Below are 19509 nucleotides of genomic sequence, written 5' to 3'. Positions count from 1 at the left end.
TTAAACACAACAAATATAGAAAACCCGAATGATACGAACTCCACTGAGATCGACAAAAACAACTTTGTCGGGTAAATAAACAAAACCGGCATAGGAAAAAGATAAATTAAAGTATGGAAGATGAAAGAATATATGCCGCAAAACAACAATGCGCACAAGTTGTAACCAGTTAGATGTCTTATGCAACATGTTCGAATGCGAATTGGCTTGAAGCTAGCTAGCCCTGTGAACTGAGCTATATTAACAGCTGCCTTGTGAAAATTGAAAGAATTCTCCAAACGAATTTTGAACGAAAAGAACGGTTTTATGTAGAAGAGAGCTCACGGTAATAAAGTCATGCTAAGATAGTAAAATAAAATATTTTAAGTATGTGAAAAAATCGTAGCATAGATACGAAACGAAAAGTGGTGCATATGAATGTCAGTGTGTTTGTACATTACATTAAAGTGCGTGTGTGAGATTTCTTACACATTTTTCGGAAAAAAAACCAAAGAAAAATAACGCATAATTGGACTGCCAATGACTGTGTGCCTGTGTTCGTGTGTGTGGACTCACAAAAACTCGTTGGCTACCTGAAGAACGGCTTGTTGGCTTGGTTACTCCGGCGGCTGTCTTCTTTGTATGATTATTTTTTCTGAGTTTTTGTGTTGTGCTTCGCTTGAGGGAATTCCATGGTCTTTGATGTTGTTTTCATGTGGCCCGGCAACAAAAAAGGCAATATTGCCAGCCAGTGCCCCATAAAATCGTGTGTGGATATTTGTTGAGGCAGTGAATGTGTAGAAAGAAGCAATAAAAAAAGACATAAAAAGCCGAAAGCAGCCGCAAAAAAAAAAAAAACAATAAGTAGGTATGAAAGCAGAAAAAAAATTTATAAAAATAAAAAGTGTTTAGCTACACCAAATGCAATAAATTATTGTGAAAATACTAATTTAAATTGTTCATATTTGAAAAAAAAAATAAATAAATTTTTTTTAAGTAATACACGGTTTGAGAGCAAAATATAAAAACGCTCTTCAGTGCTACCTATGCAGAAAAAAAAAATTACAAAAAACAAAAAACACAGCTTATTATACAAAAGTGTCACAAAATGTACTTCGAACTCGATATCAGGCCGCTACTAATCGTCAGCATTATCTCGCAATTAGTTGCTGTAGTGCTCACTGCGAGTTCCGGAGCTGCAACAAATCAAATTGTATCCAGCAGCGTTGGCAGTGTCGGTAGCAGTAACGCACCGAACAACAACAATGGACTGCAATGTCAACGGATCACAGTGCCAGCATGCCAGGGATTAGGCTATAACATGACAGCTATGCCGAATTCGGCTGGTCATACTAATCAATTGGAAGCTGAACTGCGGGTAGGTAACAACAATAAGAACGCAAAACAATGAAAACCAAAAAAGAAATGTGTTAGAAATAGCTATCATGGTATTTCACTCGACTTTTAGGCATTTATACTTATGTGGGATTAGTACCAAATTAAATCTCGTCCTCTACTTCCACAAAGAGGTAGTGAAGACTTTCACGATTTCCGGAGTATTGTGGAGTTTTTTTTTTTTTTTGAATATTTTATGCTTTAATACTAAAGGAATACAACATACGTACTCATATATTACCTTTTTTAAACTTTCTAGTTTAGGAGACTTGACATTTACGTAAATATATATGAGCGATATTTTCAGCGACCAATTTCTTAAATCGATTACGACGTCATTGTCCTTTAAATTTTGCATAAAAGTACGTAGGTAAATCGAAACTATGTAGGTGATGTTACATAAATATATAAACAATTGTGAGATCAAGAGCGAGAAAGCCTGCTATAAAAGTTTGGCCTAGGACATAAAACAACACTGGATGTCGCCACCATCTGGAAGACGACGTCGATTCGGTGACAGGCGTGCCCTAAACTGCTAAAGAGAGTCTGCAGTGTCATTAGCTTGGACTATTTTGAATATTTGGGTACTGGTGTGGTTAACGCAGTGAACTGAGTTTAGAAACTGTGAATCGTTGTTGTTGTTGTAGCAGTGCTTTGCCCTCTAATAGGTGCTATCACTCACAAATTGTCATCAATATCGTTCCGGGGATTCCGAGGAAACATGCTGTTTTAGTAAGGTTGGACCAAAGAGATAAGATAGTTAGAGTTAGAGGCGTTGGAATTGAAAAGATGCTTGATGTCTTGTGGTGACACGTATAACATACTTACATTGGGTATGTCGGTGTTGACTATGGATCAGTAAAATTTCAACCTATTACAGTATCCAGATCGAAGATGAGCTAGAGTCAGACGCGTCCTGGAGGGGGTTGCTTTCCTCCACTTAGAGTGCGGTTTTTGGCTGGATAGTCCGAGAGACGGGTGTCTCTGAGGGCCTTTTCATGCTTCTTTTTTCATACGGCCGCCTACATGAGTGCTGAGTTTCTTCATAGTGCTTACGAAGGTGATTTCTAGAGTTCCTGGCAGACGGGCTTCTTCAATCCGATGTCTGTGGGATGCCCAGATTTCTGGATATTCAACAGCATTTCATTTGTCTCCTTTTTGTAGTGTATTCTCGCCTCAAAGTGTAGATTGTATTGTGGAGGAGACATAAAACATCTCGTGTCAGTTATGCGCATGGTGTTTTCATAGGTCTGCAGTTTCCTCCAGTGTGTTTATTTTAGGCTTCGCCACAATATTGGGGACGCGTAGCATACAACCGGCCGGCCAATTCCTTTATAAGTGGTTATGAACGTTTCTTTGTCATTGCCTCAACTGCTGCCGGCAAGTGACTTGACTGTTTCGTTACGGCTCTGAACTTTAGGTACGATTGCGGATGCATGCTCGCCAAAAGGTAGGTCCTGTTCGAACGTCACATCCAGTATTTTGAGTGTGGGACAGTCGGTAGCGTAAAGCCTGGGAAGATCACGGAGATAGTTGATTTTTACTCTACATCATCGTCGCACTCAATTAGACAAAGTTGACTATGAGCAAAGTATTTGGAAGACTATGAACCTTAGCTAGAATTATATACAACTCGGGAGTACTTTACTTCGAGTGCGATGGCGAACTACCTTCGTAGAACTGCAAAGACTGATGTCATAACCCACGTTCTGGTGCAGATTTTCTAGAAAGGCGAGTTCCCAGGAAGCGTTGTCTTGCGCCAATTAGTGCCGGGCAGTTGCATATGCGATGAGCCTCCGCTTCCTTCGGCCACAATGCAATTTCCCTAGCTGTACATATGCCCTGGACCGATGTGAACTGTACACGGTTCTGTTGGGCCATCTCTTGAAGAGATCGGGGACAGTTTACTGTTAGTTCAGGCGACTCTGTATAATATATCGCACACTAACTACAAAAGAGTCACAACTTAAAATTGTTCAAAATCGGTTTTTTCCATAAACCAATTCACAGTACACATCTAACTGCCCCTTAAATTTCGTTGTCATTATTTTCTTCTTCAACTGGAAAATTACCGTTATGCTAGTTTTGGTGTTGATTGCATCGCTTGCGCTCTATCAACTAAAGAGTACTATTTTTAGTTGTCAATGTGCTTAAGAACAAGTGAACAGTTTTTTTACTCATAAAGTGTATTATTTTAATTTCTGACTATCTTGTTGCAAAAAACTTTTAACTTTGTTGTGTATTAATTAAAACTAGTATCGCCTGTGGTCGAAATTCGACCAACGTGTATTTTTTTCAACTCAGTCTATGCATCAAGTGTTGGAAATATAGCAAACTGGTCTAACTTACTTAACTTTTTCCTTAAAATTTTGAATTTGATCTAATACCTTGTACTTTTTGATTGTATTTTTTTGAACTTTCTACAAACTTTTCGCGTGTAATTATAACGTTTTGGTATGGAGTTCCTTAAACAAAAATATAAAAATTATGTAAAATCAAATGAAATTGACATAGAATTATGGTGAAATTACTTGAAATTGAATTGAAAAATAGGTTTTTCCACACCACCCGGAAGTTACCCGTTGGCGCGCTACCGAAGTTAGTTTTGGGAGCTCGGTTCCCCAGTAGGCCTATATAACCCATATACATATATCGACCGCACTTCAATTGTGTCATAATTAAAAAAAAACGAACTTTTAGTTAAAAACGAAGAAATTTGCTAAAGGAGTTTAGCCTATTTCACGCCACCCGTTTAATTTTGTATAAATACATATATAATATGTAAGTGTGACACAAAACAAAAATTTCGAGTAGAATAGCGGATACCTTCATAAAAAATAAAATTAAAATAAAAAAAAATTATGTAATGGGAAAGAAAGCAGAGTTTACTAAAAAATGTTTAATTAAAGAAAAAATTAAAGTACTTAAATTGCGAAAAAATTAAGTGAAGTGAACAAACAGTTCCATATAAAAACACAATAAGTGCACTTAGACTTTTTCCGGGGTTTAATGTGATCATTGTGGAAATATGAAGATTCTAATGTTCGGATATTTAATGTTGGGATTCCCATTGAGATCTCTGTACGTAATTAATTTGTATTAAATTTGTAAACACTCCATTTCATGAATATATATGACCATATCTACGATAAAATATCGTCTGTGAACAATACAATACTAAGATATAACAAAGCAGAATAAATTAGAAAGAAAAGAAAAACAAACAAAAACATTAAAGTTATTCACGCAAATATATTTACTAAAATAAAATTGATTTCATAACTTTAAGCGACATAAAAAAATCAGGGTAATGGGATCTAAGCATCCGATTAATGGATATATAATCCAACAAAGTTAGCCTAATAATAAATATAGTGGGTAATATACTGACTATGCACGCTATGATGCCGGTTGCCGGTTTGACCTAAAATCAAAAACGTTTTTGGGACGTTTTTTTTTGTTTCGTTTAATATACAACGTGAAATTTTCCGATTCAGTCAAGTTGCATTTAAATAATAACAAACCAATTTGAAATAAGAGAATATATAATAAAATAAAATAAGAACTAAAATAAATTAGCATAAAAGGCAATATAAAAAATGTAATGTTATATTTTTGTAACTTTTTTTTTTGTTCAGTATACGACGTACTTTATCTCAAATAAGGATTAAATCTGCAAATGCAAAAACATTTTCGTGCAAATTTGCCATTAATTGTTATAAATAAATTAGTTACTTTCAACAAAAGTTAACTCATTAATTGCGATTTTATTTTTTTTTTTTTTTGAAAACAACTAAAATAAAAAACAAAGAATCTGTTAAATAAAGACTTATGTATTTACGTTTAAGTGAAATTTGCCACAAAAAATGGGCCGATCAAAAATTAATTATATTTAAGATTTTTTGGTACGCTAAAAATAATTTGGAACAATTTTTTAGGATTTTGGTAGAGACTATTATAGGTAAGCGGCAACAATGGGAAACCATATTTGAATGTAGGTGAAACATTTGTGCTTTCGAATTTAGAGAGTATACATAAAATTTGAAATTCACATTAGAAAACTTAGATAATTGTGCCCAAAGACGGCGCGCTTGTGTATAAAGGTTTAGGTCTTTGAAATTCGCATTAGAACACTTAGATACTTGTTCCCAAAGATGGCGCGCTTGTGCACGAAAATGACTTACGATATTTGTATGAATTGTTCGAATTTACAAAAAACTTTTTCTATTAATTATAAACAAATAGAGTAATATTTGTTACCAAAAATAGGTCTATGCACTGCGGCTGATCAAAACGAATCGATTCATATAACTTTTATATGATTTTACGTATGCTAAGTATGCGAAACAGCCTGTCAATTGATTGTATGGAAATTTTGTTAGCGTATTAATATGTAGATTGTGTCTTTTTATACGTAAAGAGTGAGTAAAGTTGATTGTATTATTGTGAAATGTGCCTTTTTTGATGAAATAATTCTGAATGTACGAGTAGTAAGTTTTCTTAGAAATAGTCATAATTCAAAATTGCTATATATTTTGTCCGTAAAGAAATAATTACAATAAAATTTCGTAAATTCATTTTATAATGAAGGTATCCTTCTTTGTAAAACTGGATTTCAGTATAACATTACAGACGTTTTCACATAAACCGTTTTTCTTCTCTCCTGAATATTTACATTTTTTCAAGTTGTGACTCTTTTGTAGTTAGTGTGCGATATATTACATGCGTCTATGACATTGCGGCTGGTATGTAGGAAGCTTTATATTTCTCCAATCGATCTAAGCATTTCGGCAGGACTTAAAGAATGTTGTCAGACCAATAAATAGAAAATAAAGAAGCAGATATTGCCCCTCATATAAACTTGATGTCCATTTAAAGTAACTCATTTAATGGTTTTGCTTCTTTTATGATGTAAATTTCATTTTCCACTTATCTATGCCGTAATGAGTTACTGTGTAAATGCGCTGGTTTGGTTGGCTTTCATTAGAATTTTCGTTCTCTGAAGCATTTAAAATATGTCTAATTTGCACTTTAATGCTTACAGCCAATTATTTTTTTTTTTTGTAAACTACATCCCCATTTAATTTCTCTTAGCATAAAATTGCTATTGTCTGCACAATTTTTATTCAACGCATAACTTACATAACTCAATCTTGATTGCAATTTAAAACCAGTTCATTTACACATTAATAACGACCACTATGAATATATAGCTTAGTTATATGGAGCTTGGCGCATATGATAACCGCGGAACGCTTTGATGGTTTGTGTTGAGATGCGTTACTTTGAGTTCAACACGAGTGTCTTGAAAAAAAAGTATAAAATACAACAACAAATACCAGCATAGTGATTACTCTTATATTGTGGAAAGATCAGACACTTTAGATAAGCGCGCACACAAGCGCTTGAATGACAGCTCAAGTAGTGAATGACAGATCGCCCGCCTGCTCGTCCAAGCGAGCGTTCGTTTTTTGTATATGTGAATGTGTGGAATGCAAACTAAACGTCAGGACTATATAAAAAAGAAAGATAAAACATGGCTTTAAATTTGATGTTATTTTAAACAAATAAAAATTCAATTTTGTCCGATTTACCTTTTTACACTTTTCTGCCTTTTTGTTATAGACGGCACTTTGAGTATTATATACAAAAATAATTTTTTGAGTACATATAGACAATTTTTGTCTTTGATCTCTGTAGGAAAAGCATAACCGTCTCCAACAGTAACCATGTGACATTTTAAACCTTGTTATTAGAGTGAGACTGAAACAATCGTTTATATATTTTATAAGGAACACCCTAATGTATATATGTATAGTTCTTCTCAATGAGCAATACAGGTAATTAAAAAATTACAAAAAAGTTAAATATTGTGCTAAATTATCCACTTAAAAAATGTTAAAAATGCAAATGCCAAACACGTATTTAAACGGGCATGCCGCATACAAATGTGCTGAGTATTACTCAGATTTGAGAGCTTGAGAAAATGATCTAAGAGAGCAAGAATCGTCATACATAAGCAAATGTGTAATTTTCTTTGCTGATATTTAAAGTGTTCACCAATATAAACGCAAATATTCAACTTAGAGTGTTTATTTGTTTTGTTGGTAACAACAATTTTGTATTGGTAGTTAATTAAAAAAAATAAATAAAATTAAAAAAAAAAAACAAAATAACGTGAAATAAAGTAAAATAAAATAAAATAAGATAAAACAAAATAAAATAAAAAATACAAATTAAAATAAAGTAAAAAAAAATAAAAGAAACTAAAATAGAATAAAAAAACAAATAAAACGAAATAAAATAAAATAAGATAAAAAATATAAAAGAAAATAAAATAAAAAATATAACGAATAAAATAATCTAAAATAAAATCAAATATCAATTAAAATGAAGTGAAATAAAATAAAACAAAATTAAATAAAATAAAATGAAAGGAAATAAATAAGTTGAAATAAAATAAACTAATATAAAATAAAATTAAGTAAAGGAAAAGAGAGAACATGAAACGATAGGAAAGGTAAGGAAAATAAAGGAAAATAAAGGACAAGAAACGAAAGGAAAGTAAAGTAAAGGAAGGTATAGGGACGCCGGTAGGAGTTGAACCAAACCGAACAGCCGAACTTTATAAATGAAATAAAATAAAACAAAATTAAATAAAATAAAATGAAATAAAATAAAATATAATAAGTTGAAATAAACTAAGCTAATATAAAATAAAATTAAGTAAAGGAAAGGAGAGAACATGAAATGATAGGAAAGGTAAGGAAATTAAAGGAAAATAAAGGACAAGAAACGAAAGGAAAGTAAAGTAAAGGAAGGTATAGGGACGCCGGTAGGAGTTGAACCAAACCGAACCAGCCGAACTTTAGTTCATATAAAAAAGCTGGTCCAACCAACCTTATGGAAATCAATAACCGATGCCAATAAACACCATTAAGTAAAAATATGGCTTGACTATAGCAACTTTGACAGGGCCTGGAAGCTAACATTTCATCGTGTGCTTTCAATTCGTAGTTTGTCGCTTGTGTTGCAGCAGATTCTTTCTTGTGTTTTATCATCGCTGACGGCATGGCTTCCAACACCGACTCTTTCAAATCGTCAAACCCTACAAAAACACCATTGAACTGCAGGCACAATTTGTATGGTTCTGAGTAAAGTTGTAAAAAGTGTACATGCCTATAAACTTTTTACAGTTATGTACATGCAATGAACAATTCTTTATTGTAATGTTATCTCGGTTTTACTTTTTCATTCAGTTTCTGTTGTAGCAATTACAACTGTTTGTTCAACTTGTTGCTGTCAAATTAAAAAACAATTTCATTAAGTGGCGTATACACCCACAGTTACTCAATTGTAGATAACATATTGTAACGAATTTTCTGCAAATCCTCTTATTTGCAATCCTCTGCTAAGTTGGAATCACTAAACTGTTGAATAAATAACTCCAATATTGAATAATAGAAAAATGGCCTTTATTAAAGTACTTCACAATAACACTTATACTTTGCTACTCGCTGGCTTAATAACCAAACTGATTGATAACTCAAATGAAACTCTACTATTGGCCGCCAAATCTCGTGCTTAATCAAACTGATTGATAGCTCAACTCAAACTGAATTGCAGCGCCTCTACATCTGCTGCCTTTTATACCTTTGGTTCCTCGTTCGCATTTTTCCAGAATCTACTAGCATTGTCCATGAGCTCTCAAACTTCTCAGCTATAACTAAAATTGCACAATTTTATACATCTTTTAGGCGCTTCCAGAATCTAATAGTCCAGTAGCTCTCAAACTTCTCAGATATATGCATGTGTTTGCGCATTGACTCTCCGCTGCTCGTATTCGTACATGGTACATATGTGTAGACGCAATTATTTATTCGTTTATGTAGATACATTTGAATTATTGATGTGAATGTTTGTAGTTTACAGTCTCTCGCGCGCACATAGGCGTATAAGTAAATGCATCTGTGTGTGACATCTCTTGGCTGCCTTATATATGTGTATACATGATTTGATTATTGACGTAAATATCGCTTAGCATGGCCTTAGTGATGCTATAGCTTAGTGATGCTAATATCCGTGACACTGCCCTCCACCTAAGTCTGATCGTCCCGATCAGACAAATCTCTCGATCTAAACGCTGCTAATCTCTCCAAATGAACCACTTTCATTTTGGTTCGTGGTTTACCGATGGTTTGTATGCGGTACACTACATCGTTGATCCGTTTTACAACTTTGTATGGGCCTTCCCAATTACACTGCAATTTCGGGGACAAACCTTTTTTACGTTGTGGGTTGTATAACAGCACCAAATCTCCTTCCTGAAAACCTTCTGAATTAATTGCTTTATCATATCTGGCTTTCATCTTGTCACTCATAATCTTTGTTCGTTGCCTTATCAGATCATGTATTTCTCTTAGCTCTTCTTCCAAATCACTAGTGGATTTCCTGACATTTCTCTCCGCATTGGCATCTATCCCAAACTTCAAATCAGCTGGCAGTCTAAGGTCATTGCCAAAAATTACTTTTGCAGGGGTTTGGCCCGTTGTCTCATGCACTGCTTATCGGTAAGCCATCAAGAATAATGGTATGCGGGTATCCCATTCTTTATGGTACTTGTCTACTACTTTCCTTAAGTGCTCCTCCAATGTTCTATTGAATCGTTCTACCATACCATCGGATTGAGGATGCAATGCAGTTGTCCGTGTTTTTCGAATGCCCAATGACTTACACATTTCCTGGAACAGCTGATTCGAAATTCCTGCCTTGGTCAGAATGTAACTCCATTGGTACACCATACCTTGCAACCCATTCGTTTTTAACCACTTCTGCTACTGTTTCTGCTTCTTGGTTTGGGATTGGGTATACCTCTGGCCATTTACTGAAATAATCCATAACCACCAGTACGTATTTGTTTCCGCGGTTGCTAGTAGGAAATGGACCTGCGACATCCATGGCGATCCTTTCAAATGGCGCACCTGAGTTATATTGCTTCATCTGGCCATGACTTCGTGTTCTGGGCCCTTTCGCTCTGCTGCAAACCTCGCAGTTCGCAATCCACTCAGTGACAGACTGACGGCAACCAACCCAATAGAATCTCTGTTTAATATTATCGAGCGTCTTCGTGATTCCAAGATGACCTCCGCTTGGACCATTATGCAGCTCGCTGAGCACGTCAGGAATCCTCTTTCTGGGAACAACTATCAGTTTATTCTTGTATTTACCATCCTCACTCTCCCATACTCGATGAAGGCAAACGGATATTAATTCTAAACTGTACCACTGTGCCCAATATGACTTCGCAATGGAACTCTCTGCTGACATCTCTTCTCTGTTTGGTCTTTCATTTCGTTCGAGCCCTTGCATAACACGTGACAGATCTGCATCTTCTAGCTGGCACTTTCTTAGCTGTTCCTTGTCCCATTCATCTGTACATGTTATATTCATTAGCCGGACATCTATAATGTCTTCTTTAGCCTCGGCTTTTGAACAGTGCTTGCATTCCAAACTACATGGTCTTCGTGACATTGCATCAGCATTTCCATGGGTACTACCTTTTCGATGCTCAATGGAAAAGTCGTAGCTTTGTAGTCGCTCGATACACCGTGCCAATTGTCCTTCCGGATTATGGAACTGCAGAAGCCATTTCAACGCTGCGTGATCTGTCCTGGCACGGAATCGTTGGCCGTAGAGGTATTTGTGAAAATGTTTAATGCACTCTACCAATGCCAACAGCTCTCTCCGTGTAACGCAATAGTTCATCTCTGGTTTTCCAATTGAACGGCTGTAATATGCAACTACCTTCTCTTGTCCATCGACCAGTTGTGATAAAACGCCTCCTATAGCATATCCGCTCGCATCTGTATCTAGAATAAACGTTGCTCCTGGAATCGGGTATGCCAACATTGGGGCAGTGCACAACCGCTCTTTCAATGTTTGGAAAGCTACTTCTTGCTCCTTCTTCCATTCAAAAGCTTTATTTTTCCTTGTTAGCTCGTGGAGACTATGGGCTAAGCTGGCAAAATTTGGTACAAATCGGCGGTAATATGTGCACAGCCCAAGGAAACTTCTCAATTCATGCAGATTCTGTGGTCTTGGCCAATCCTTTACTGCCTCTATCTTTTCATTTGCTGTACAGACACCTTCTGTCGTTACCTTGTGGCCCAAATAATTTACTTCCTTTTTAAACAGCGTACACTTTTTGGGACTTAACTTCAGACCAGCGCCAGCTATTCTCTGGAAAACTTCCTCCAAGTTTTTAAGATGTTCATCAAAACTCTTGCCCAATACGATGATGTCGTCCAGGTACACCAAGCATGTTTTCCAATGTAGTCCTTCCAGTACCTGGTCCATGAGTCTCTCAAAAGTAGCTGGTGCATTACAAAGTCCAAAAGGCATCACTGTAAGTTGCCAAAGACCATCACCGACACTGAAGGCTGTTTTATCTTTATCTTCCTCCTTCACCTCAACTTGCCAGTAGCCGCTTTTCAAGTCCAGTGTGGAAAACCATTTCGTACCAGATAGCGAGTCCAGAGTGTCGTGAATTCTTGGCAACGGGTAGCTATCCTTTTCCGTAACGTCATTAAACTTTCGGTAGTCCACGCAAAACCTCATTTTTCCATCCTTCTTCTTTACAAGTACTACCGGTGAGCTCCATTGACTAGCTGATGGTTCGATGACGCCGCTGTCACTCATTTCTTGTATGATTTGACTCACAACTTCCCGCTTCGCCAGTGGAACACTACGTGGAGCTTGACGGATCGGCCTCGCATCTCCAGTGTCAATTTGATGTTTCACAACGTTGGTGCGGCCTGGTTTAGAATCATCCTGGTCAAATATGTTCGCGTACTTTAGGAGCAGTTGTTTTGCCTTACTCTGAGATGCTTCCTCTAGCCCCTGCATCCATGCCGTGATGTCATTTGAAAGATCAATATTACTAGCTGAAACGTGTTCCTGGAGCTGTTCACAGTTAATAACTACTTCAGCCTCTTGGCATCTTCCCAAAATAGCTCCTTTAGTCAGTTTGAGTGGTGACTTGAACTCATTGAGTACTCTTACCGGAATACGTCCATCTTGTTTTGTCATAGCCAGGGTTTTTCCTACAAGTATGTTTAGTGCTGATTTGTTTACTGCTTCGACAACCCACAATTTGTTTGTCCCACAATCTCCATCAACCTTTGCCCAGATGACTGCTTCGGATTTTGGTGGTATTTGCTGACTCTCTTCCACCAGCACTCGTTTACTGCTGTAGCCTCTCTCGTAGCCGAAATTAAGTGGTACATCCATGTTTTTATATCGCATCGTCTTGCTTTGCATGTCGATCTTGATGCCCTGGTCGATTAAGAAGTCCACTCCAATTATGATTTCATCAACAATTTCTGCCACTATAAAATTGTGTACTACCGTGACGTTCCCAATTTCGACTTCACATTCTACTTCTCCAATTACCTGAGTGTCCTCTCCCGTGGCTGTACGTAATCTTGCTCCAAGCAATGATCTTTTTGTTGACTAAATCCGCCCGAATGATGGAATGAGATGCACCCGTATCTACAGTCAGTAACCGTTCCTTTCCGTCCACATGTCCTCCAACAGTAAGATTGCTCGATCTTCTTCCAATCTGCGAGATAGAGATTATGGGGCATTCAATTGCGGGAGCCAGCTGTCGCCCCTTGCGGCTGACTCGATTTAGTTTAACGATTGAGTGGTCTTGGATATTTGCTCATCACCTTCTGCTCTGCGTTTACGACCACCCACATTGTTGGAGCTATTGGGACCGCTGCTGCAATGTCGTGCAATATGACCTGGGTTGCCGCAGTTGAAACATTTAATAACTCCGGCATTTTTCTGTTGTGATCCCTTCAGTGCTTCCAAAATAGTGTCTACCTAATCTGGTCTTTCCACTTCTACACGATGAGCTTTGTATGCTGGTTTACTCAATAGTGAGGCCGTTTCCTGAGTCAATGCATGGGATACCGTTTCAGAAGATGTTTGCTTTGGGTTCGCGTATGTGGCTCGCTTCGTTTCGACGTCCCGTATGCCATTTATAAAGCTCTGAATCTTCACTCTTTCCGTGTATTCCACGGGTGCATCCGCATTTGCAAGATGAGCCAATCTTTCAATGTCCGAAGCAAACTCCTGCAAAGTCTCGTTAGCTTTTTGGTAGCGGTTTTGCAATTCTATTTGAAATATCTGTTTCCTGTGTTCGCTTTCGTATCGCCGTTCTACAGCAGCCATCAATGCGTCATAACTGTTCCGTTCGTACTCTCGAATAGTCTGTAAGATTTCGGCAGCTGGTCCTTTCAATGCTACGAAGAGTGCGGCAACTTTATCTTCCACATTCCAGTTGTTCACTCCTGCGGTCTTCTCAAACTGTAGCTTAAAGACCTGGAAAGGAACAGAACCGTCAAAGGATGGTGTTTTTACCTTTGGATTACTCGCTGAAACTGCTGGACCATTTAATTGTAACTGCTCCATACGACCCTTCAAATCATCGACTTCTGCCTGAAATTGAGCGATTTTTGCATCCTGCGCTTCCAGCTTTGATGTTACCCTTGTTCCTGTGCTTCTAACTGTGAAGACATTTGTGCCACCTGCAATGATAAGCGCTCCTCTTGTTCTTCCATCTTTGATGTTATGCGTGTCTCCTGCGATTCCAGTTGGGATGCTATATATGTCTTCTGTTCTTCCAATTGCGTTTCCATCTTGGATGTAATCTGTGTCGACATTTCTGACATTCGCGTTTCTTGTGCTTCAATCTTCGATGTTATTCGTGTCTCTTGGGATTCCATCTGTGATGACATATACGTTTTCTGTTCTTCTAGTTGAGATGCCAGTTGAGATGTTATATCTGTCTTTTGCGATTCCAGTTGAGAAGCCACTGTCGATGTTTGAGCAGATATTGCAGCCAAAATCATGTTCAAATCTGTGCTGGTAACCGTCTGCGATGTTTCGTTTTTCTCTTCAATTTTTGTTGTCTCCTCGCCATCAAGGTGAAAGACATACTCTTCCACATCAATTCCTTCTGCTTCCATTGCCTCTCGTAGCGGTGCCTGAAGTTCGAGTTTAACGCCGCTTGTATTCAATCCACGGCTCTCCAACTCCTTCTTCAGTTGCTGGATCTTTAATTCACTGAACTTTGCCATATCCTTGTTGTCTTCTGGAATTTATTCAACAATTCCTCTTCTGACACCAATTGTAACGAATTTTCTTCAAATCCTCTTATTTGCAATCCTCTGCTGAGTTCGTATCACTAAACTGTTGAATAAATAACTCCAATATTGAATAATGGAAAAATGGCCTTTATTAAAGTACTTCACAATAACAATTATACTTTGCTACTCGCTGGCTTAATAACCAAACTGATTGATAACTCAAATGAAACTCTACTATTGGCCGCCAAATCGCGTGTTTAATCAAACTGATTGATAGCTCAACTCAAACTGAATTACAGCGCCTCTACATCTGTTGCCTTTTATACCTTTGGTTCCTCGTTCGCATTTTTCCAGAATCTACTAGCATTGTCCATGAGCTCTCAAACTTCTCAGCTATAACTAAAATTGCACAATTTTATACATCTTTTAGGCGCTTCCAGAATCTACTAGTCCAGTAGCTCTCAAACTTCTCAGATATATGCATGTGTTTGCGCATTGACTCTCCGCTGCTCGTATTCGTACATGGTACATATGTGTAGACGCAATTATTTATTCGTTTATGTAGATACATTTGAATTATTGATGTGAATGTTTGTAGTTTACAGTCTCTCGCGCGCACACAGGCGTATAAGTAAATGCATCTGTGTGTGACATCTCTTGGATGCCTTATATATGTGTATACATGATTTGATTATTGACGTAAATATCGCTTAGCATGGCCTTAGTGATGGTATAGCTTAGTGATGCTAATATCCGTGACAATATATTACAAGTATACATATATGTATGTATGTATGAAAACCCTGCAGGAAAAGTAACATGCATGTTAATATTGAAGTTTAATTATAAATTTAATGTTATGTTTGTTTGTTATAAATGATAACATTTGATTTTCATGCATCTGTATTGGAATTCCACTGCTCGATACACACGACCATTGAAACTTATCAGACATTTTTCCTTTGAACCATGCAAGTAGATAGGTGATGATATTGTGGAACCTTCCTGTATATGAAAAGAAACCGAACTGAAAACCAATTTAGGTATTATCGAACAAGAAAACATTTATGTACATATGTTACTACTATGCCAGCTTGTTTGCTTTTAATTATTTCATTCCAGATTTAGACATCTAAAGCGCCACCTTTTTTGTCGCCTCGTCGGATTAGGTGTTTACACTTTTAAATGCATATGTTTGTCCATCTCAACTCAATGAGCATCAATCAATAAAATAAGTAAAATGTAGAAACTCGCGAGTTGAACAAATGTTTTCATCTACCTGTTATTTGACTGGACGATTAAGTTTATAATTAGATATGTACGTGTATATACGAAAGGTAAACACATTTGTAAATATTCAAAACCGTAGAATGACCAATGTTGAAGTACTCTTGCTTTTAAGATTGTTTACTTGCTTTTCTGATAGAAATTTTTTCGGTCACTGATATACGTAAGTACATTAGGGTTGCCCTTTACTCTCTTACCCTAGAAACGTTTACTTCTTTCCAAAGCAATTTTTATATCTTCACTTCTTGTTTTTTTTTTCAATTACTACAATCTTAGAAATCGGTCGATTAATAACAGAGCTAGAGACCAAAGTGTAATATAAATAAGATGAGATTTTCCTCATTCATTTTATGAATTACCTCCACCCGTCACAAAAAAAAAACTCTCAAAATTAAACGAAAGTCGATAGCGTTTTGAAACTTGTACGTCGTTAAAGTCGAATTGAATGAGCTACACAACTGCGTACTCTAAACTTTTTTTAAAAATCATACTGAAACGTTAAAAATTTGGAGCATGATTGAAATCTTGGCACCTCTTCTATTTTATAACTTTATTATTACATATTTGACCAATTTTTGTAATTTTAGCTATGTTTGATTAACGCCTGTAGGGCTTATTGACAACATGCGATAGGCGCTTCCGCCCACAGTAAATGAATTAGGATAGACCAATAAATATAAAAGTGCAACCTTTATACGATTTCAAGCTTCTTGCTCCACTTCTAAGTCTTTTTGGTTGGCCAAAAATGTTGCAATATTTCTGGGGGTGAGATCGGTAATCCGAACACTTTGGAACATAAAGGTCACCCTAATGTACATATAGTTAGGTATGTATATTGATGGAGCATGCATGGGTGTATGTTACTAAGCAAATAAAACGATTGTGCTCGCACAGGTGATTTCAACGTGTAAATGCGTTAAAGATGAAAAAATGCCGATTGTACATGGCAGGATTGAGTATCGGTACATAAGAGGTACCAATACTTTTCATTTCTGCTACTTCATTTGCAATAGTATGGGCACATTTAATATATGTGAGGTCTTTATTGACCGGCTTGTTCAAGACAGAAGCGTTGATATAAGCGAAACCAAACAGAAAGCCAAGGCAAAGCAGGGAAAGAATCGGAACTAAAAGGAAACGAAAAGTAAAAAAAAGAAGAGAAAAGAAAAGAAAAGAAAAGAAAAGAAAGGAAAAGAAAAGAAAAGGTAAGAAAAGCAAAAAAAAAAGAAGAAAAGAAAAGGAAAGATAAGAAATCAAAACCGAAAGCGGAATCAGAACCGGAAGACATTACCTCAATTTGTTATCGAAGTGTTAACGGTTTGCTATCGATAAGTTATCATTTCGTTATCGACGTGTAATGGGCGTGTTATCAATAAAATTGTCAAAATTAGCCGTGTGTTTTTTACACGTATATACGTTTACGATTGCGCGTAAAAAATGCTTATCCTCGCTTAGATAATGCTTGGGAGACCCATCTAGCGGCAACTACCTACACAACATGTTGTCCCGAAAATCGGAGACACAAACCTCTGTTGATGGCTGTGTATAACCTATAACTGAATAGGTTCCGATGAATAGTGGGCACACACCATTTTTAGAGGTGATACACAGAATTAGTGTAGAGATGAAACATAGACACATATTTCAATTGCGTTTGAGTATAATGCGTATTGAAATTTAATAGTAATAATTTTATGCGCAGTAATTTCAGAAGAGTAAGCGTAAACGTCTAAAGGTGTAAAAAAAACACATCTATTATCATATCGACGAGTTATCGGCGTTTTATAGGTGTTTCCGGCAAGGTATAAACAGTTATAGATTTGTTTTCGAAATATTATCAAAAAGTTATCGATTTGTTGTCGGAGTGTTGATTTACTACCGAAAAGGTTTTGATTATTTATGAAAAAGTAATCTATATGTTTTCGTCTTGTTATCGACTTTCTCTGTAATACGTCGATGACAGGCCGAAAGGAACCCATAAGAAGCCGATGACTCGACGATTACAAGTGTAACTAACCGACTACTTGATGATAGTAATTCGGTATTGATAAAAAGTCGGTAGTAAAACAATATGATGGTGTTGGTTGTTACCGATAAAAAGCCGACGAAGCTGTTTTCAAAAGGTCAGTAGTTATTGGTTTTTGGTGAAGTTACCTCCGTTGTGATTTAACTTTAAACCCTGGGCGAGCTCTAGTTAACTTAAAAACTTCAGTTTTCTAGATGTACACTGTATGTTTCGCAAGAAACTTAAAAAAAAATGTATGTGCATATTGTAACTTGGATACCGATTTCAAAACCATTTTCGAAAATTCGAGAAAATTTTATGAAAAATTTCGAACAACCTGAGTATGTAGTTTTGTGGCCCAATTAATTTTAGTCTAAAAAAGTAGAAGTCACCGGTCTCTCAAAGTTCGAACAAATATTTCCATTTCTTAATTTCGGTTGATCGCGATGGAACTGCTTGAGAATGATTTGATGTGTAATGCAAGGGGCGACAACTGCCGTCCTTAATGGCATCGCTGTGAAAAAATGTTTGTAATTGAGTTTAATCTACCGTGCAGCGAATCGCATTAGTTACGAACGAGTGCAGAGCTTTAGCATTAAGAAACGATATTAGTTCCAATTCTGTCCACCCGCAGTGCTTTCAATTAACCCTTTTAGCATGGCCCTTTTGCAGACCTTTAGAACGCATACTTATATGATTCAGTCGTAGGTTGTTATATAAAATGTTACTTAGATTAAATACATATAGCTCAGACTTAAGCGCTGTTGGCACAAGTGGGGCTACCAACTGTCCCGCTGTGCAAATGACTAGCACTAGTTGGGAGGTCGTCATTAAAAAGTAGTGCGAAACTGTCGGTTTGCGCGACCGTCTCAAATTTTTTCTGCAGGGAAGTGTAGTCGTAAAATGGGCTAGTTCTGTTTTAGTTCTGAGCTGCTTAAATTGTCAACATAAGTGTGGTATAGAAGATATAGGTTAATTACAAAAAAAAAAAAAAAAAACAACCATGAGAATAGTCCTTCTGAGTAACAGTAAAGATAAGCACGTTGCCAAATACAAATGGAAATTTTGGAATGACACAGTGATTTAGTGTATTAACACAGCGTCGCTATCTCCCACCAAAGCAACGACTTTCTAGAACTTTCGTTCGTGGAGTACGATAATTATTGTGGGGATGATATCAATGAAGCAGGTCCCTGTGAAATCTTAAAATGTGTGGCTTGTTCCTTTTGCCACCACAAAGGTAGCGTTGCATAAATGCTCAGCCCCTTGACAGATACGGATCTGGTATCTGACTTATCCGATACCTTGTCGCAGTAGGCCGACTGCTGGGAATCGATTTGTTTAACTTCTTGATAACTTCTCGATATACATAGCTAATGTCTTACTATAGCAGCATTGAAGGCAAAACACACATCGAACGCTTTTCCTCTCGAACTTCGCATCCCTATCATGTCCCCCTGTGTTTTCTCTGTGAGTACATTCATAACTGAGTACGCAAAGTATTAAAAAGTTCTTCCACTATTATTATTTGGCATAAACTATTTTAAACGCAATTACACGTAAAAATTATCAATCTTTAAGTAGCTTCATTTCCTCCTACCCATATGTGTGTATGTATGTGTGAATAACGAATAGCTACAAATGTTACTATTCAGTGTATGGTGTTAATTTTTCTTTGCAGTTACACAA

The 19509-nt window shown here is 36.7% G+C and overlaps 1 protein-coding gene across 1 annotated transcript in view; it reads left to right on the top strand.

The window, feature by feature from the left end:
• The first annotated feature begins 285 nt into the window (after positions 1-285).
• fz3 (frizzled 3) overlaps positions 286-19509 on the top strand; it is an 85029-nt gene continuing 65805 nt past the window's right edge. The window contains exon 1 of the mRNA XM_067781925.1: positions 286-1357. Coding sequence (XP_067638026.1) covers positions 1088-1357 — 270 coding nt within the window. The 5' untranslated portion in view covers positions 286-1087. The remainder of the gene's footprint in view (positions 1358-19509) is intronic.

Source organism: Eurosta solidaginis, chromosome 4 (assembly GCF_040869045.1).
Source record: "Eurosta solidaginis isolate ZX-2024a chromosome 4, ASM4086904v1, whole genome shotgun sequence".
Lineage (NCBI taxonomy): Eukaryota > Metazoa > Arthropoda > Insecta > Diptera > Tephritidae > Eurosta > Eurosta solidaginis.
This window is presented reverse-complemented; position numbering and strand designations above follow the sequence as displayed.